Source organism: Sander vitreus, chromosome 8 (genome assembly GCF_031162955.1).
Source record: "Sander vitreus isolate 19-12246 chromosome 8, sanVit1, whole genome shotgun sequence".
Taxonomy (NCBI): Eukaryota; Metazoa; Chordata; class Actinopteri; order Perciformes; family Percidae; genus Sander; species Sander vitreus.
Genome location: NC_135862.1, coordinates 2,161,816 through 2,182,271, shown reverse-complemented (window position 1 = coordinate 2,182,271; position 20,456 = coordinate 2,161,816). Strand labels below are relative to the sequence as shown.

Below are 20,456 nucleotides of genomic sequence, written 5' to 3'. Positions count from 1 at the left end.
ACGCCGAGCAGCTCGGAGAAACAAACGGCCGCTGACGCCACAGACGCCACGTTAAACCACTGCAGGGCCAACCGGTACATCTGCTGCCAGGCCCGCTGCAGCCTGAGACACACACACACACACACACACACGCACACGCACACGCACACACAGAGACAGACACACAATTTAAGTTGTGCAGCAGAAAGATGTCACTACACTCAACAGTAATTTTCTGAACTGAACCACTGTAGTTAAAGAGTATCTTCATTTTTTTTTCAACCTGGACCCTATTTTCCATGTTTCTGTGTCTAAGTGACTGATGGGAACAACAACCTTTGAAACTGGTCCAGTATTAAGAAGAAGAAACAAGCTGCAATGTAACGTTAACGGGCAATTGCGCACCGTCAACTACCGTCCACTAAAAGTTCAGTTGTTGCTGCTGACAGACTCAGATTAATATTCTAAGAGTCTGACAATATTATGAAAGGATCCCTACAGAGATAGACCTTTTAGTTAAAGAGGAAGATCCTTTTAGTTTAACATGAAACAGCCCCGAAATCACCATCACCAAACTCCACCAGACTCCATGTAAATAATCAGGACTTTTAGCGTGTATAGAGCCAGCATATCTCCACCAGACTCCATGTAAATAATCAGGACTTTTAGCGTGTATAGAGCCAGCATATCTCCACCAGACTCCATGTAAATAATCAGGACTTTTAGTGTGTATAGAGCCAGCATATCTCCACCAGACTCCATGTAAATAATCAGGACTTTTAGTGTGTATAGAGCCAGCATATCTCCACCAGACTCCATGTAAATAATCAGGACTTTTAGCATGTATAGAGCCAGCATATCTCCACCAGACTCCATGTAAATAATCAGGACTTGTAGTGTGTATAGAGCCAGCATATCTCCACCAGACTCCATGTAAATAATCAGGACTTTTAGCATGTATAGAGCCAGCATATCTCCACCAGACTCCATGTAAATAATCAGGACTTTTAGCGTGTATAGAGCCAGCATATCTCCACCAGACTCCATGTAAATAATCAGGACTTTTATCATCGTAAAACACACTTCATTCAAAGTGGACAGAAACTAAATCAAACTATCAAAAGTCGTCTTGGTTCATCTTTCCACTGTTCCAACAATCACCACTCTGGTTTGGTTGAAATATTCCTTTAATTCACCCATTTACATGTGGAAACATGCTGGCTCTATACACGCTAAAAGTCCTGATTATTTACATGGAGTCTGGTGGGTTTGGTGATGGAGATTTTGAGGCCGTTTCACATTAAACAAAAAGGATCTTCCTCTTTAACTAAAAGGTCTATCTCTGTAGGGATCCTTTCATAATGTTGTCAGACACTTAGAATAATAATCTGAGTCTGTCAGCAGCAACAACAGAACATTTAGTGGACGCTAACTGACGCTGAACATCTGTCCTGTAGCGATACATTGCAGCTTGTTTCACGGCTGGCGGTTACAGCTTTCTCGCTCAATACTGGACCAATTTGGGATATATGCCAATGCATAGGCATATAGGGTCGGTTGAAAAAAAAAATACTGAAATCACCCTATAAAGAACAAACCGTAAACCTTGCAAGAACATTCAAAGAAACTGAATATGTAAATAATTCAGTTTACATTTGACAAATGTTTAAGATGTCATCCCAGAAGTCCGTGATTCCTGCTTTCATATTGACACAACCTGAAGCTGAGGCATGAGTGCAATTAGCATTAACAGTGTGAAGGTGTCGGACAGGTGAATTGTGAGTGCCGCTGAACTCCGCACATGCTCAGCAATCTAGTCTTTAAATTGCGTCGTACTCACAGTAGCGGGACGTCGCTGCAGCCGCTCAGCTGCTGGACGAGGAAGGTGGCGTAAGCAAAGGACGGTCGGCCGTGACGGAGGTAGTACAGGAAGTCCAGGTTCTCCACCAGAGCGAACCGGTTGACCAGGTGAGGGCTGGAGAAATGAGGCAGCTCCGACGTTTCTGTGGACCATAATCCCATAAAGGTTCACGCACACGCCTGAAGATCCAGATTGGTTTTCATGCTCCGATTTCACATTTTTACAATATCGAAATGAAAGCCGAATAAGTCATGTGTTACGGCTACTAAGACGGAACAATACAGATATGTGAATATACCAAATTATTGAAACAGAATCTGAAGTCTTAGAAAGCCCTGGCTGTAAAGCAATGACTTCTTTATTATGGACTTTTCTCTCCTGACTTACTGGTAACTACCGTTTATTTTTCAACCTGGACCCTATTTCCCTATTTCTGTGTCTAGGTTTCTGATGTGAACAACAATCTGTGACATTGGTCCCATGTTAGCGATATCTCTGCAGTCGGCAGCGGAGAAACAAGCTACAATGTAAGTTAATAGGGCAGAAACAAATACCAGTATATTCCTGTAAACTGAGATGTGTGAGATGCCTCGGTTTAATAGCAGCATTTACATTCTGCACCTTCTACGATCACGTTAAACAAAAGTATTAAAAAAAGAAAAGAAAAATCCCCCGAAAATAGGTAAACAATCTGTGATACGTAGCATTATTCCAGCGTTTATCATATGAACAAAACAGTAAATAGAATACTGAAAAGAGGAATAACGAAATGTTAAACCAAACATTCAACGAAATATTGCACAGTCCATTAAATCCCGTTCTTACGAGATGCGATTCCGATTTAAAAGCGATTAATGGTTCAGCCCTAGTTGATGACGTTGAAGCTGGTTTTCAGAGCTTACCGGTGGAGTTGAGGGTGTTTGCTGTCTGCCAGCCGAACAGCCGGGATGGGTCCAGAGGGTGCAGCGACTGGAACACACATCACACACACTGCCCGTTAGTAGAGTTAAGGCCTCCTGCATACTGGCTGCGTGGCGTGTCCGTTTTTATTCCGGCTCCCATGTTAACAGGTTAGCGCGTGCACACTGGCTCGAGCCGCGCCAAAAACATGCGTGCATGCTAGAAATAGGACCGACGCCTATTTTTCACGCGACACGCAAGCGTGTTGGAAGGGTTTCCAGGCGACATAGAACACGAAAAGATGTTTATATGTCGTTTTGACACAAATACATATTAATAAATGACACGTTGATGTTTGAAGGTGTCGAGGTTTTGACATAAATGTCATTTTTAAAATTGTATTTCAGTTGGATTCTGATAAAACAATAACATGGACTTTATTATCTCAGGAAAGGGAATTGAAATATAAAAATATATATCGAAATATGTGCCAACAAATGTACAAACACAAAGATATTGACAAAATAAAGTTGAAGAACACGCTATTATTTCATTTTATCAATGGGAAACATATGTGTACAGACAAGGCTAGCAGCAGCAGCAGCGCCGCGTCAGACACGTTTCTGGTGTGCAAAGACATAGAAAACGCCACGCCACGCTACGCAGCTGCCACGCCACGCTCACGCCACGCAGCTGCAACGCCACGCAGCTGCCACGCCACGCTCACGCCACGCAGCTGCGGTAAACACGGACCTCCGGGTTCATCTGCATGTACAGCAGGACAGAAAATCTGCAGTTATTACCTAATGCGAGCGCTAGCTAGCTAGCTAGCTCGGTTGGCAGAACGCTGAACAAGACATTTCTAGACGACCAAAGTGTTCCAGTTAACTTTGCTGAAGTGAAAACCCACAGTAGACGGTCAAAGTTTAAGATGAAAACACAGACAACAGCCAAAAAACAAGTTGAGGTCTATTTTAATGTCCACAGTGTTAGCATGGTTAGCATCGCTAAGCCTCTGTCCTGATTGACAGGTCCTAAAGCATCCCCTGCTTTATCGTCTGTTTTAAAATAAATGGGAGCATCATTTACATCATGCTGTGTTGAAGAAGACTTGAAACTAGCGACTGAGACTACGTGATCTATGCTGCCTGCACGATCCGTTAATGCGCAAAATGTTCGCTCATGCGCAGATGATAATCCTGTTTGCGCACCTTTGCACCGCGGGGATAATATATTTGTAGGCTACATTTTATGTTATTCATTATGCAGTTAACGGCGGGTCTGTTTTATGAAGCTATTTAAATTAATTATTGTCACTGATCCAAAACCGCTTATCGACGTCCGTGTACTACGCCTTGGTCGTTATTTTTGTGACATGTAGCGTGGGGATGTTGTGATGTTTTTAAATGTAGCTTACGCTATGCATTACGGGGTGTTTACGTAGTTGCCGATCCAAAATAATAGTTGTTACATGAACATACACCATTTTGGTTACATGTGGAATGAAGTCTGAGTCTTTCTGTCACTGCAGACCTGCAATTTCCTCCACACTCCCCTTTGCGAGCGCTGTGAAATGAATTAAATTCCCGCGGTGCAAAGGTGCGCAAGCGTGGAACAGATCGTGCAGTGTCATAAACAGGATTATCATCTGCGTATAACGGATGGTGCAGGCAGCACAGATTGCGTACCGACAGAGACCATAAACTCATTATGAAAATGTTTACTGAGGTAATAAATCAAGAGAGAAGTCGGCTCATTTTCTCAGAGACTTCTATAGAAACTGACTTCTGTTTGGAGCCGGTGGAGTCGCCCCCTGCTGGACGTTACAGAGAGCGCAAGACAGGTTTGAGCGTACCTGCAGGAGGTGATAGACGGAGATGTCGGAGGACGGGCTGTGTCCTCGGGGCCCGGCGGGGAACAGGGCGGCCCTCAGTTTGGCGTGCGGAGCCAGCGCCAACTTCAGGAGCTGGGGGTCGACGGTCCTCTCTGATTGGCCCGAGCGTTGACCCTGAACCACCACCTGCACACAGGAACAGTGTTGGCCAAGTTACTCAATGTTGTCAATGAACTGTAATGTGTTACTCTTTAGTTACTCCTCCTTACTTCAGTAAAAGTTATGTTACTATACTACCTGGTCGATTCCTCCGGGGGCGAACATGATGGCAGCCAGGGCCAGCAGACTGTGTCCCTCTAACAGCAGACTGCTGAGGGATGCCTGGCTGCCCGGCAACAGCACCTGGGCACTGGTTAGACTGGCCTGGAACACCAGTCCTGGATCTGGGACACAGAGACAGACAGACAGAGAGACAGATAGACAGACACAGAGAGAGACAGACAGAGCAGAGAGAGAGAGACGGAGAGAGAGAGAGAGAGAGAGAGACAGACAGAGGCAGACAGAGAGAGAGAGAGACAGATAGACAGACAGACAGAGAGAGAGAAAGCGAGAGACGGAGAGAGAGAGAGAGAGAGAGAGACAGACAGACGAGAGCAGAGAGAGAGAGAGAGAGAGAGAGAGAGAGAGAGAGAGACAGAGAGACAGAAAAAGAGAGAGACAGACAGACAGAACGACAGACAGGCAGACAGAGAGAGAGAGAAAGAGAGCACACACACACACACACACACACACACAGAATTGAATTAATTAAGACCATTCTTGCTGCTCATGTATGTTGTGTTTGTCTTTGATCAGATGTAAAATATCAAAATGAAATCAACTAGCAGCAACTAATGATCACTTTCATTACCAATTTTTCTGCCAGATATGTTTTTTTTCAAATACTCAATTAATTGCTTAAATTATTAAAAGGTCAGAAAATAAAGTTCCTTCCTGAGACTATTTAGTAGAGCCACTGTCGCTGCGTCCGGAGCTAAGCGCCGCCCAAGACGATTGGGATTGGTTTAAAGAAATGCAAACAACAAGTGTGAGTGTTTTCTCCTCCTATCCCAGAATGCCCTGCAGCAGCGTGGTACCTGACAGGTCTCTGGTGATCTCCTGGATCTTCACCAGCATCTCAAACCACGGTTGGCTCTCCGACACGCTCTGATTGGTCAACAGGGGACAGTTTCTGGGTGTCAACCTGTGGAGGACGGACACAAGAGTTCACCAGCAGCTGATTGACTTCCTGACTGATATTTGAATTGAAGTCGCTGCTCCCCCAGACAGACCTGTAGTGCTCCAGGTAGGTGTAGAGCAGGTACTGCAGGCCGTGCTCCAGGCAGAAGGAGATGAAGAGGCTGTGGAGGTCCAGGCCGAGGGGGGAGCGGTACTGGGGGACGGGAGGGGACCGAGACATCACCCCTCCGCCCTGAGCCAGCCTCCACAGCAGCTGCTCCAGGTCGGACAGCTCCTCGGGGACGAACACACCTCTCCTGCAGGAGCAGAGACAGATCAACAGTCAGAAGGCTGGAAGCTCAAAAGGGGGTTTTCTACCTGCGAGTTTGACCACTTCTTTGAATTTTTTAGGTCAGTCAGTTAGCTGCAGAGGCTGGTTTTAGAACGTAAGAGACGTCTCCTGTTTCAACAGCCAATAGAGAAGTCAGCTGGTGGAGTCTCCAGAGGCTGGTTAAAGAACGTAAGAGACGTCTCCTGTTTCAACAGCCAATAGAGAAGTCAGCTGGTGGAGTCTCCAGAGGCTGGTTTTAGAACGTAAGAGACGTCTCCTGTTTCTACAGCCAATAGAGAAGTCAGCTGGTGGAGTCTCCAGAGGCTGGTTTTAGGACGTAAGAGACGTCTCCTGTTTCTACAGCCAATAGAGAAGTCAGCCGGTGGAGTCTCCAGAGGCTGGTTTATGAACGTAAGAGACGTCTCCTGTTTCTACAGCTAATAGTGAAGTCAGCCGGTGGAGTCTCCAGAGGCTGGTATATGATGGTACAAAATTATGTTAAAATGCACAGTAGAATAACGTTTAATAACAATTACGTAAAAAGGGTGCCAGGCACCCCTAAAGCTCTACCTGGCCAGCAGGTCCAGGATCTGCTCCCTCATGTAGCTGCTGCAGACCGTGTTGCTGTTGACCAGCTCGGGGGTTAACTCGGGCCACCGGGAGCCGTCGGACGCATCCCCGCTTTCGATCCAGTCCACCACGCGCTGCTGGTCATGGAGCGCCGTCAGGTAACGCCATAGCAACGCCGAATCACAGGAAGTCACCTCTGAGGACACCAAAAACACAGAGAGAAATGAGACGGAGAGCACTTTAGTGATGTCAGCTTGTTAAATGTGACTGACCAACCCGATAATCGGCCGTTGGACAGTCTGGCGAGGTCGGTGACTCAAGTCTGTTCAGTGTGTTCCGTGCTGTCATCAGTCGCAGGAGCTGTCGGCCTTCAACTGGGCCGATTTGATATGTTAAATCTGAAGGCAGGCAGTTGGACTCAATGACCAATCTGATTGGAGGAGTGCTAGCCCGGAAATGATGAGCGGGACTACGCCTCTCAAAATCTGACGAAAATCTCTCAAAAGTCACTGACCTTGCCAGACTGTCCGACGGCCGATTATTGGGTTGGTGCGTCAGGGCCTTAACCTGTGTGTTGGGAGTCTAACCTGTGTGTTGGAGTCTAGACAGCAGGACGGCGGTCTGGCAGCTCTGGTCCCAGTTCCTCACCCAGTCCAGTCTGACGTTCCTCCAGAGTCCCTCGTCCCCCTGGGACGTCCTCTGTCCCGCCAGCGCCTCCAGAACCGCCTCACCCACACCCCCCGCTGCCTCCCTACGCACCATCTGTACCCTGCTGCAAGAGGATGGGAAGGGTTTTAAATCTCAATTTCAACACAGAGAACGGCAAGGGTGGCCAGTGCACCCGTAATATTAAGCCTTGTCCCCCCTCTGGCCCCCAACCTGGCATGGCCCCGCTATTTAAAAATGATCTTGAACCGCCACTGCTTCAGAGACTTCATTTTAGCCGAAAATGTTACAAAAGGAGAGATTAGACAACGGAAAGTTATCTGGAATTTTTTAAAAGTGGAGGTTCAGGCGAGAGAAAGAAGAGGTGAGCCGGTGGGAGGGAGAGGAGAGGACAGGAACACAGACACTTCAGAGACCTCATTTGAACCGAAAACGTTACAAAAGGAGAGATTAGACAAATGAGAAAGATAAAAGACGAGGCTCAGATGGGAGAAAGGAGAGGTTCAAAGGGAGATAAAGAGAGGATTCAGAGGGGCTTAAGAGGACTTAGACGCACAGAACGAAGGAGCGTTTTTCAAAGAGAAACAAAGAAGATGGAGACGAAAAGGAAGTTCAGATCGGACAAAGTAGAATACATCATCTAAAACTATACGTTTGACAGGATTAAAAGGCTTTAATGTGATGTGTGCTGTTAAACTCCCTCCCTCAGCGATCAGACCGCCCCTCGCAGGTTTTTATCCAGCCCACATATCAACTTAAGTTCACAAGAGATTCAGGCCCATATCTTGCACCCGGCGCAGCGCAAAGTCCGACGCAAGTGTCTTTGCTAGTTTAAGACCGACCCAGTTGTCGATTTCCCGTCCAGCGCCCACGTCATTTAAACAGCAAATGCACCTGTGCCCATCTGTGGCCCATGGGCGTGCTGGTCTTACAGGGAGGTGTGTTCAGGTGCATTCTGGGCGTGCTGGTCTTACAGGGAGGTGTGTTCAGGTGCATTCTGGGCGTGCTGGTCTTACAGGGAGGTGTGTTCAGGTGCATTCTGGGAGTATTGCTATCTCAAGGCAGCGGGAAGTGATGGCACCATTGACCAACAAAAACCTGGTCTAAAGTCAATAACGCAGCATTTCATTGTTATTTTAACAGAGCATTAGTAAAATGCTCCTAGGCTCGTGCACAGCACGTGCACACTATGCTTGTTACACACACAGGAACGCACAGCAGCACACACACATGCAGAAGATTACAAATACAAATATTACGGTGCAGATCCTCCATCATAACAGCAATGCTCCAAGGTCCAAACGCGCCTGGCTTTTAAAGGGAATGGGAGATGATCTCTGATTGGTTGATTGCATGTTACGCCCAGAACACACCTCTGATTAATGAAGACACTAAGTATAACCCTTTAGAACCATGCGCCCGGCAAAAGTGGATTTGGACACGCCCTAAACACACCTGCACCAGGCGCTTCTCGCCGTGCGCTTACATCATTAAAATAGGGCCCTTAATTTAATTGTACGCTAAACCCAAAAAGACTAGAAACGGTTTTTTGAACTGCAATCATGCAAGAATTTTGGCAGATTTGCCGACTTTGAGACCCAGAAATTCCACCCAGAAACAGAGAGAGAGTTTTCATATCCAGGCTGTGAAACAGGTTGCTGTGAGGCGGCTGTGTGGTCGCCAGCTTTTAGAAATGTCATCTTTTTTGCTGACTTTTGTAGGGCTTTCATGTCAACAAAAATGCGACAAAAGTCGGGGAAAAATCGACATGCAGTTATAGAGTCAAACATGTTGGACTTTTCTCAATAAAAACGTCAATAAACACTAAATATTTGATGACATCTACGTATTTTAGTCTATTTTAGCGTAATCTTGTTTTTGTTAAGGGTGTATTAAGTGCTCACCATTTACTGACATTTTATTGACCAAACAACTAATCCATTCATCCAGAAAATAATCCAAAAATGGATCAACAATGAACATAATGGTAATCTGTACCTGTGTGGTTTGGTGTTTGCGGCACAGCGGGATGCAGGCAGAGACCCCAACCTCTCCATCTCCCTGATGAACGCCACGCTCTGCATCTCCTCTTCGGGAAAATAACCCCGCCCCGACATCTCCTCCACCTGACCAAATCAACCAATCAGAGGCCTCAGAGACGTGTTAACACGTACACAGAGAAGACAAACGTTAAGGCTGCTGACAGGTAAAAAATATTATGGAGCCCCAGATATGACATCCGAAAAAGAAAAGAAATTGTGGCCTCGAAATGCTAATTGTGACCTTACGCACGTGTAAGTCTTCCTGCTTCTACCGGTGTCCAGGTAATAATGAGCATGATATTAAAACATTATACAACAATTATACCTATATTGTGGCCACAATTTATTTATTTTTCCCCACGTCATGTCTGTGGCTCCTTAAAATGTAAAGAAGGGCAAGTAAAAAAAAAAAGGATCTACTTTCCCAAAGTACATTTTCATTTAAATTAAATAATAATTGAAAAACACTTAATTAGTAAACTCACCACAAACTCCCGGAGGTCCCTGTCGTCGGTGTAGAGGCAGATACTGTGGAGCTGCTTCTTCACGCTGAAACCCTTAAAAACAAACACAAAGCCACTGCAGTTTAATATGTGGCCACAGGGAAACATTTGGTAAAAAAATATGATAAAAGTAAAACTATTTTTGTGCTGGCGGGATTATAAACAGGTTGAAGATTGAAGTCATACAGGGAAGGGATTCATGCATTCAAACATCGTTTGTCGTTTTGAACATTGATGTACCAATAGACCCATTATATTATATTATATTATATCATAGGACTGATCAGCGCTACTTAGCAATGTCGAGAAGTTTGGATGTTTTTCAATCGCCCAACCCCAAACACCCGAGGACTAGCGACTCCTCATCCAGCTACAGTACTTCATGGAGGGGAGTGAGTTTTTAAAAGGAGACAGAGGTAGAGTGGTCTGCAGAATACAGAGCCTGTGTAGTATAGTATCTTTAGACTCTAGACGTGGAGCGTGGACACCCCCCTCCCCTGAATCTGCCACGTTCTCTGTCAGGTAAATGTAGTAGTACAATGTCTTCCTCTGATGTAGTAGTAGTCTACACTGTAAGTCAGTTGTAGGCTTTACAGTGGAGTTGCATATTAAGTGGTTCGGGGTCCTTCTGTAAGTCATTTTGGGGTACAGTTTGGTTCTGGAGAATGCTACAAGCAGCACTACCACAGGCCAGGCAAACGGCCCTTTCCAAACAGGCACATTTTGAACGGGCACTGCACTAGTGACAGAAAAGAGGGATTCTGATTGGTTGGAGGCGTGGTCACCATGTTGACGAGCAGGGCGTCGGCGGTGTGCAGATCTCGGCGCTGCAGGCAGGAGAACACCTGACGCAGACCCTCCATCCTCAGAGCCGACAGGCGCTGCTCCGGGCGCCCCCGCCGCCGCAGGACGGCCTGAGCTCGGGCGATCTGATTGGTCAGGACGGACTGACGCACCACTTCCTGCAGCGGCACACACAGAGTTACAGAATTAGGAGACATGAAGGCGAGGCACGGCGGCTTTATTTGTACAGCACTGTTTCAGCAAAGAGGCAATTCAAAAGGGCTTGACGTAAAACATTAAAGAGCAGTTCAATCTGGCAGCAAAAATGTGTGATAACACAGCACAATGCCACTTTTGTGTACATGAAAAAGTCTTAGATCTTTGAGTTCAGCTCATGAAAAATGGGTTGTGTTCAGTGTAGGTAGACCAAACTACAAAATACAAAAAAACTCATGTGAGAACATTTCATCAGGAAACGTCACCTCCGTGGGCAGCTGCTCCCACTCGTCTCTCTGAGCCTCCTCCGGAGCACCATCAGCAGGATCGGTGCTGGAGGCGTCGCCCCCTGCGGGCCAGGGGAATCGCTTCATGTAGCTCCGCAGCTCGGTGACGTAGCGGTCCAAAACGTCCACGCAGCTCCGCACGCCGGCGTCTTCGTCTGTAGACATGAAGGAGCAGCTTTAACCCGCAGGAACAAATACCAGATGACTGTACTATCTATCTACAGCGTACAGCGCGGGTGTCTAACCCAACTTCACTGAGGGCCACACTGGAAAATGAGAATCACATCAAGGGATAGACATGGAGAGGTTATTGGCATGCTTTTATTCCAAAAAGGTAAAATATCTTTGACCATTTTATTGCAGGTCTCATATAGCCTTGTCACGTACAGTTTGGTCGACAAAGACCTAAAAAAAAAAAGTCCCTTAGCAATCATAGAATTTAGCAAATCAGGCAAAACAAAGATGACATTTTTAAAAGCAGGCGACCACACAGCCGCCTCACAACAACATGTTACACATTTCTGGGTCTCAAAGTCGGCAAATCTGCCAAATTCTGCTTTGAGTGTTGTGTAATACAGTTTGAAGTGTGTGTGTGTGTGTGTGTGTGTGTGTGTGTGTGTGTTGTCTTACAGTTTTTGTTGGACAGGACTGAGCGGATCTGCGTGTTGACGAAGCTCATGGTGATGTTGAGCAGCTGTTCAGAGAACTGTCGGCTCTGAGCTTCGCTGTTTGACTCTCTAACAGCAGAACACAGCAGGTCCAGAGCAGGACACAACTCCTGGAAACCTGCACAGACACACACCCACACCCACACCCACACACACCCACACCCACACCCACACATACACACACACACACACATACCGGTTGGGAACAGTAAGTATGCACAGCTAGCACAACAGATACTGCAATGATTGAAGTCTCTTTTTGTAGTATTTCAACACGATCGAGCAGCAAAAACATCCTCGGAAGACAAGAATTAGAAATGAAAGAAAGTTGAAAAGCCAGGCAGCAAAACAGGTTTATTATGTAAGTGTGTGTGTGTGTGTGTGTGTGTGTGTGTGTACGTACTGTCCACCAGGCTCGGTGTGGAGGCGGCCGGCTGATCGGCAGCAGGGCTCAGGATGTTTTCTTTACTCTTCAGGTAGAAATCCACCGTGTCCAGCTGACGGTTCTTCAGTCCAGCCTGCCAAAACAACAGCAGAGACTGTTCCAACTGGATCCAAATGGCAACAACATGTCATAGTGCTGTCATAACAGTCTCCTCTGTAGGTACGGCTGGGTACCCATAACGCTGCTTAAACGATACTTTTCATACGGTGCCTCGTACATGCGGGAGCGTACCTATGTTCCCACATTTGTACTATTTTTCTTAAAATCAGGCCCTATGTTCCCACATTTCCTTTAACCATAGATTTGTATCAGATTGTATCCCCCTTTCCTCCTAATTTGGTAGCCAATTACACCCAACTTAGTATCCAGTAGCAATGGACTACAGATGGAATGTAACCCTAACCCAAACATAGGGCCTAATGTTAAGAAAAAGCTTAGAAATGTGGGAACATAGGGCTGTGGGAACATAGGGCTGAGGGAACATAGGGCTGTGGGAACATAGGGCTGTGGGAACATTGGGCTGTGGGAACATAGGGCTGTGGGAACATAGGGCTGTGGGAACATAGGGCTGTGGGAACATAGGGCTGTGGGAACATTGGGCTGTGGGAACATAGGGCTGTGGGAACATTGGGCTGTGGGAACATAGGGCTGTGGGAACATTGGGCTGTGGGAACATAGGGCTGTGGGAACATTGGGCTGTGGGAACATAGGGCTGTGGGAACATAGGGCTGTGGGAACATAGGGCTGTGGGAACATAGGGCTGTGGGAACATACCTGCAGGGCGTGGATGGGGATGGAGCAGCGCCCCCAGCTGTTCAGGTGACAGACTGCGTCTACTGTCGCTGCGCTGCCAAACAGCATCAACCTGCTGAGCAAGTCCTGCTGGGAAACTGAGAACAAGACCTGGAACACACCAGCCTCTGGAGGGAGGGAGGGGGGGGAGATGCACAATACATCAATGTTTTAATCGTCATCGCAATGTCAACTTGTGAGATAAACACATCGCAAAAGACTGCAACATCGTTTGTTTTTTGGAATTCAACAAGCAGTGTGTTGCAGAAAACAGAGTACACAGGCAGGCAGACAGACAGGCAGACAGACAGGCAGACAGACAGGCAGACAGACAGGCAGACAGACAGGCAGACAGACAGGCAGACAGATAGGCAGACAGATAGGCAGACAGATAGGCAGACAGATAGGCAGACAGATAGGCAGACAGATAGGCAGACAGATAGGCAGACAGATAGGCAGACAGACAGGCAGACAGACAGGCAGGCAGGTATACAGACAGAGAGACAGGCATACAGACAGATAGACAGACAGGCAGGTATACAGACAGACAGACAGGCAGAGAGACAGACAGACAGACAGGCAGGCATACAGGCAGGCAGAGAGACAGGCAGGCAGGCAGGCAGACCTCTGACATTGCACATTATCTTTTGATACATTAAAGAAATATTGATTATAGAACATATACAGTATATTGGTCGGTTGTTTGGCGAACGGCTCCAAATCTTCTCTGTCTCGAGATGCCAGACTGATCTGCGAGTGGAAAACTGGAGCTCAAATTCAACGAGCTGATCCATTGCGCTGGGCGGCTGAGTTTAAATAGACAGAAGGAATGGAAGAAGAGAAGTACTGCGAGGCAACGCAAAAGTAGTCCCCTGAAAGAATCTCGCCGTGACCCTTCCGGGGCTCCGTATAAACAGGAATATTAGTGGAACATTTACTTGACTTATATTCCTGTTTACATGCAGCCGTGGGTTCCAGCGGTGGAGGGCTTGTTGGAGCGTGCGAACACAGCGTCCCTCTTTCATTCCTTCAACCAGCTTCTTGAAAAGGTCGACTCATATCCAAAAAACTGCCGATATCCAAGTCTTTGATCGTGTTTAAAAGTAGCTTCTTTTCTTTTGGCCGAGCATCTCTACCGCAGCCCTGGAAACTGTTGGCTGGTTGGTTTGTGTCCAGTAACCACAGCGACGCACAGAGCTGACCGTACAACGTTAATTACAGTACAGAGCTAAGTACATTAGCTCTAAATAGGTAATGCTACACAGAGCCATATGAATGTGCAGCACCGAGAGAGACAGAGAGAGAGACAGAGAGACAGAGAGAGAGAGAGACAGAGAGAGAGAGAGAGAGAGAGAGAGAGAGAGAGACAGAGAGAGAGAGACAGAGAGAGAGAGAGAGAGAGAGAGAGAGACAGAGAGAGAGAGAGAGGGACAGAGAGAGAGAGGGACAGAGAGAGAGAGGGACAGAGAGAGAGAGAGAGAGAGAGAGAGAGAGAGAGAGAGAGAGAGAGAGAGAGAGAGAGAGAGAGAGAGAGAGAGAGGGACAGAGAGAGAGAGAGACAGAGAGAGAGAGAGAGAGAGAGAGAGAGAGAGAGAGAGAGAGAGAGAGAGATAGATATCCCCTTCATTATCCAAGGTGTAGTCGGAAGAGATGTGTCTTTAGCCTTCGGCGGATTTTCGACAGGTTTTCGGCCATCCTGATGTCAACAGGGAGCTCATTCCACCATTTGGGAGCCAGGACAGCAAACAGTCGGGAACGTTAACAGGCGAGAGGCCGTAAAGTGTCACAAACTGCAGTAAAAACCCTGATTGAGACACAGACTCTGAATGCTCTGTATACAAAGAATGCTTCTAAGACCCAAATAATACTGACATATCACACATGTCTTGTTCAGAAAAAGGGCCTTATTCAGAATATCCAAACAGAATGTGCTGTTTACGTGACCTGTATCACATTCAGAATAATAGTGGCAAATTAGTGTGCCTGTACGTAAACGTGCTCATTGTTTGACTTACTCTTGAGCAGCAGTCTGTGCTGTCTCTCTCCGCAGCGCTGAACCGGAGCCGCCTCGCCCTCCGCCTGGTGGTGGCTCACTCTGCCAGACTCCAAATCCCATAGGGCCACTGTGGTCTGCCTGTTGCCGGGGGAGACGAAGGTGAGCTGGGCGGAGAACTCGGACACGGTGAGCAGAGACGGAGCGGACGCCTCGGGGACGGAGAAGGCAACGGTGGCCCCGCCGCGTGGCACTCTGCTGTGGGCCGTGGACGGGGCCTGGTGGGACTCCAGATGGGGGAGGGAGGAGGACCAGGAGGAGAAGGAGGAGGACGAGGGAGGAGCAGCCTGCTGGACTCTGCGGTACATGGAGGCCAGACGAGCTTCCCACGAGCTAGAAAAGAGTGAGATAAGGTGAGATCAACTTTACTGTTCCCAAATGTGGAAAATGTTGCTTGAGCCAACCCCCATGCTGCTGCCATTCCCATTACACACACACACACACACACACACACACACACACACACACACACACACAGGAAATTCCTTTGTTACAGCAGCACAAAAGCAAAAAGATTCACACACATCAGAATAACACAAATACACATTAAAAAATTAAAATGACATAGGAAAAACATATACGGAAGGTAATGTAAGAAATAGGAAGGGAAGAGACAAAGCCTGACATCTGGTGTCAGACTACAGAATATACAGTGTGTGTGTGTGTGTGTGTGTGTGTGTGTGTGTGTGTGTGTGTGTGTGTGTGTGTGTGTGTCAGTGGTTTACCGGTCAGTGCTGAAGGTGGACCCGAGGGCGGCCACGCTGCAGTTGGAGCTCGACACGCTGTCCTGGTCTGTCGGGTGCTGGGGCCGCAGGGGGGGGGGGGAGGGGGGGGCGGCACACAGCAGGTGGTCCGGGTGCAAACTGGAAGACACAAGTCTGTTTAAATCTCTGAACAGAGTCTCTCCGTCCCTTCTGGAGCGCTATAAAGACAGCTTTGTTCCAGCAGCGATCATACTGATGAACAAGCTGGGAGGGAAACTGCACAGTTTGCGTCGGCCATATTTGTTATTTCTATATTCATTGTTCTTTTGTTTTTTTTATAGTAGACAGTTTTAAGTGTTTTTTATTGATGTTTATTAGATATTTTAGCACCTTTAAAAGGGTTAGTCATATTTCAAACCTACGGGTACAAATAAAGGAACCTAATAATAATAATAATAATTTATACTTTATTAATGGGGATATTACAAATGGGGGTTTTTCACTCTGTTGTTATTATTATACATTATACATTATACATGCATTAATGGAGAGATGTCAGAGTGAGGGAGCTGCCCATGGAGAGGCGCCCGAGCAGTTTGCGGGGGGGGGGTCGGCGCCTTGCTCAAGAGCACCTCGGCAGTGCCCAGGAGCACCTCTCCAGCTACCAGTCCACCACCATACTTTGGTCCGTACGGGGACTTGAACCTGCGACCCTCAGGTTCCCAACACCCTACTGACTGAGCTACTGCCACCCCCCTGAAACCTGAACCTGTGTATGATTAGGTTGCAGATGAGTCGGGCTGATCTGATGTGATACAGAAAACACTGTTCACAAACTGCTCCAAAAGCCCCAAATGTCAATCCTACAATATCGTTATCGAAGTATTTGGTCAAGAATATGGTGATATTTGATATTCTCCGTCATAGGCGCCAATTTATTTTTTCCTCCATGGGTGCTCACGGGCGCACGCCATACCTGCCAACACTCCCGTTTTTCCCGGGTTTCTCCCGTGTTTTTTAGTCCTATCTCCCGGACCCCTCCCGGTTTGTTATTTCTTCCGGGAAACTCCAGTAAGTTGCACGGCCCAAACTCCTTCGTACATAATCGGACCAATATGTTTGTCTTATGTTGACAAGTTGCCAGATCTTGTATGAAACGCACCCTAGTCACACAATCCACACACCATGTTCAACCCGTTTGTCACCTCAACCTGGCAACCTATAACCCTCAACCTGGCAACCTGTTACCCTCAACCTGGCAACCTATAACCCTCAACCTCAACCTGACAACCTGTAACCCTCAACCTGGCATCCAGCCTAAACATGAATAAGCAGGCCGGGGCCTGGCTATCGATGTTACATGAAGATAGCACACAAGTCCACACAGTAATGCACGTGCACGCACTGTATAGTGGGGGGATGGAGGCGGGTCATTTTTCATCCGAGAGACACTGTCATTGGTGGATAGGATATGGAGCAGGGGACTGACAGCGACATAACCAATCACACTATGACAGACGCTCCACTTAGCACCAACTACAGCGTTTCATTTTAAATGAATGGAGCCTACTGGCAGTCTGGCACACGTGGGTGCTCAGTATTTACCGGTGCCTATGTTCTCCGTATCACCCAGCTCTAGTTCCAAGGTGTAAAACCAAACGATATAAAGACAGCTTTGTTCCAGCAACAATCATGATGAATGATGAACAAGCTGGGAGGAAAACTGCACAGCTTGCGCAGCCTGTATTTGCGTCGGCCATATTTGTTATTTATTCATTACCTGAAGTAGTGGTCGAGGTCGACGGCCTCGGCGGTGTGAGACCGAGTGACGGCCACGGCTGTGCTGAGATCAGCTGACACCTGGAGGAGGCAGAAGGAGGGAGAGGAGGAGAGGGAGGAGGAGGAAGAGGAGGAGACAAAGTCGTCCTCCGCCTGGACAGGAGTCAGGTACGCCGGCAGGTCGACGCTGGCCAGCAGACGGCCGTCACAGATGGTATACACAGCTGGAAGACACAGTCAAAGAAGAAACTGATGGGATCTTAAAGGCTAACGGGGGGGGGGGGGTTCAACTGGGACCCTATTTTCCCATGTTTATGTGTCTTAAGTGTGATTGGAACAACAATGTTTGAAATTGGTCCAGTATTAAGCAACACTAGAGAACTTTTCCGCTTCGGTCCCCCTACAGGTTGGAAGTGGAATTGTCCGCTGCCGTTACCATTATTATTATGTCTCATTCGAACTACAGATCTGCTACCCGATCTGGCAAACATGCACCAAAATAATCTTACCGTACCTTAAAATAATGTTTCCAAACTCGTTTCAGTGGTTCATCAACTTGTAACAGGGTGAACGGCGCTTCTGCATTCGCTTTGCGGCCCTTTATCGGCTATAACCGTACTATGTAAGTTTGCCAGAGCGGGTAGCGGATCTGTAGTTAGAATGAGACATAACGAGACATTACGACAGCGGTAATGGACAATTCCACTTCCAACCTGTAGGGGCACCGAAGAGGAAACATTTCTCTAGGGTTGCTTTAAGCAAGACGGAAACAAGCCGCAATGTAACGTTAACGGGCAATTGCGCATCGTCAGTTTGCGCCCACAAAAAGTTCTGGTTTTGCCCCTGACAGACTCAGATTATTATTCTAAAAGTGCCAGACACACCGAGCCGATAATCGGCCGTTGGACCGTCTGGCGAGGTCAGTGATGTATAATCGGCGGGGCGGGCACTGCCGGCAGTCGGACTCAAATGACCCATGTGATTGGTGGAGAGCTAACCAGGAAACGGGGAGCGGGATGAGCGTGACTCGAGTCTTAGAATGCATTGAGGATACAGATGAGTCCAGTGGAGTCGAGGATGAACAGGGTTTCCCTGCAGACGCAGTGGTGGACGGCCGTGTGTCTGTTGCCGTCAGTCAGCTGGATGCTGCAGCAGGACAACATCTGGGGCTCCGCCTCCGCCTGCTGCCACTGCAGCTGCAGCAGCCAATCACGGTTCAGCAGCACGCAGGCGCGGCCGGCGGCAAACGACAACACGCGCGCCGACTCCAGCTCACACACACCTGGAAGCAAAGACTCAGTTAGGCAAAATTACACTGAGGGGACGGGGCACAACAGTGATGGCCCGTAAGCATCTCTGAAGTGCAAATAATACAGTTACCGACTGCATAAAGGTTATAATAAAGGCTGTATTCATAATGTGGGAAACATAGTGTGGAAACATTTGGTGCTGGAGCCCCCAGAGGATCCGTCCTCTTGTCCCGCCTGTGGTCCGACCTCTGAGGCTGCAGCGTGACCCCGATGACGGCCGGCGGAGGCTACTCACTGTCATCCTGCTGTCCGATGGTCTGCAGCAGGCGATCCGCGGGACATTCGGAGACGCAGAACGCTGAAATGGAGGCTGAGCGCTCTGCCTCCACCTCCAGCAGCTTCAGGTCCCACTGAGATCCAACAGCCAGCAGTCTGAAGCCGCCACCGTTCACAGCTGCCTCCTCCCAGCAGAAACTACAACCAGAAGAAAAGTCTGATCACTTTCTTTGACTGTCGGTACAAAAGCTGGAGGCTAGGGGTACTTTTGAGGACTGCAGGGGGTACGTGTCCCCCTAGGGGTACTCTGGAGGACTGCAGGGGGTACGTGACTTTTTTTGCTAAATGTTTGGGCTGTAGTTACTTCTACTGTCTTTTTCTTCTCCAGAACTGAACACTTCAATATCCTATCTGTTTATTTATCGTAAGTTATCGCGATACTCAACAACGTTAGCGCATATTTTCCAACTTGTATTTGTAACAGTATTTGTACAGTGTGGTATAGGTACTTTTACTGAAGTAAAGGATGTGACTACTTTCTTCCACCGCTCCCCACATCGATGCGGAGGAATACCAAACACTATTCTGTGTAGACAGGACTCACTCAGCGTAGCAGCCGTCCACTGCGGCCGGCGAAGCGTCTCTGTCCGTGGGGTTCCAGACCACCAGGCGGCCGCGGAGCCCCAGACATCCGAGCAGAGAGCCTGCAGGAGCCAGCTCAGCTTTCTGGATGTCCGCTACCTCTCCACAGTGCTGGTTCTCCGGAATTACAGACACCTCTATGGAGCTACTCTCCAACATCTTCACACGTTCAATTGAACAACTTACGGAGACATTTCTGCAGAAAACACAATCAATTAAACGCCTTTAAACAGCGACGGGAACCAACAAAGTTTGGACATTTCTTACCTGTCATGTAAACAGCCGCTGGTTCCGGGTGGTCACATGTCTTGTCAGCCCCCTGTCAGCTGACCAAATCTGACCAATAGAAGAACGGTTTAAAAAAAACAAAGTCGACTTAATCGAAAGACGATAAGATGATGTAGCACAGAGTATAAACATAGATGTAAAGGTAAGAAGTGTTTCAAACAATCAGCAAAACATTATCATTTTTCATTTGTTTTAATATATACAGACATGTACATTTAGCCTCTTTTCTCCGTCCACCATAAAATAACGTGTCTACTAAATTAAGAGCTTCAGATCTTAATAATAATAATAATAATAATAATAATAATAATAATAATGTTTCTGTTGTGTGTGTATACCAGAGTCTGTAGAAAACTACATGTATACATA

The 20,456-nt window shown here is 47.5% G+C and overlaps 1 protein-coding gene across 3 annotated transcripts in view; it reads right to left on the bottom strand.

Annotated features, from left to right (window-relative positions):
• The window catches only part of spg11 (SPG11 vesicle trafficking associated, spatacsin), a 46,788-nt gene extending 26,653 nt beyond the window's left edge, over positions 1-20,135 (bottom strand). For 2 of the 3 annotated variants that reach the window (XM_078256360.1, XM_078256362.1), the window contains exons 1-23: positions 20,067-20,135; positions 19,762-19,995; positions 19,177-19,355; positions 18,686-18,913; positions 17,633-17,855; positions 15,874-16,011; positions 15,111-15,481; positions 13,078-13,223; positions 12,262-12,376; positions 11,821-11,976; positions 11,170-11,345; positions 10,690-10,866; positions 9,887-9,958; positions 9,358-9,485; positions 7,281-7,465; positions 6,694-6,889; positions 5,906-6,109; positions 5,711-5,817; positions 4,872-5,017; positions 4,596-4,760; positions 2,743-2,809; positions 1,820-1,982; positions 1-102 (exon numbers count right to left, since the gene is read on the bottom strand). The exon at positions 1-102 is cut by the window's left edge and continues 107 nt beyond it. In XM_078256360.1, the coding sequence (XP_078112486.1) occupies positions 1-102; positions 1,820-1,982; positions 2,743-2,809; positions 4,596-4,760; positions 4,872-5,017; positions 5,711-5,817; positions 5,906-6,109; positions 6,694-6,889; positions 7,281-7,465; positions 9,358-9,485; positions 9,887-9,958; positions 10,690-10,866; positions 11,170-11,345; positions 11,821-11,976; positions 12,262-12,376; positions 13,078-13,223; positions 15,111-15,481; positions 15,874-16,011; positions 17,633-17,855; positions 18,686-18,913; positions 19,177-19,355; positions 19,762-19,958 (3,641 nt within the window). In that variant the 5' untranslated portion in view covers positions 19,959-19,995; positions 20,067-20,135. The other variant, XM_078256361.1, reaches the window with a different exon arrangement.
• Between the last annotated feature and the right edge of the window lie 321 nt (positions 20,136-20,456).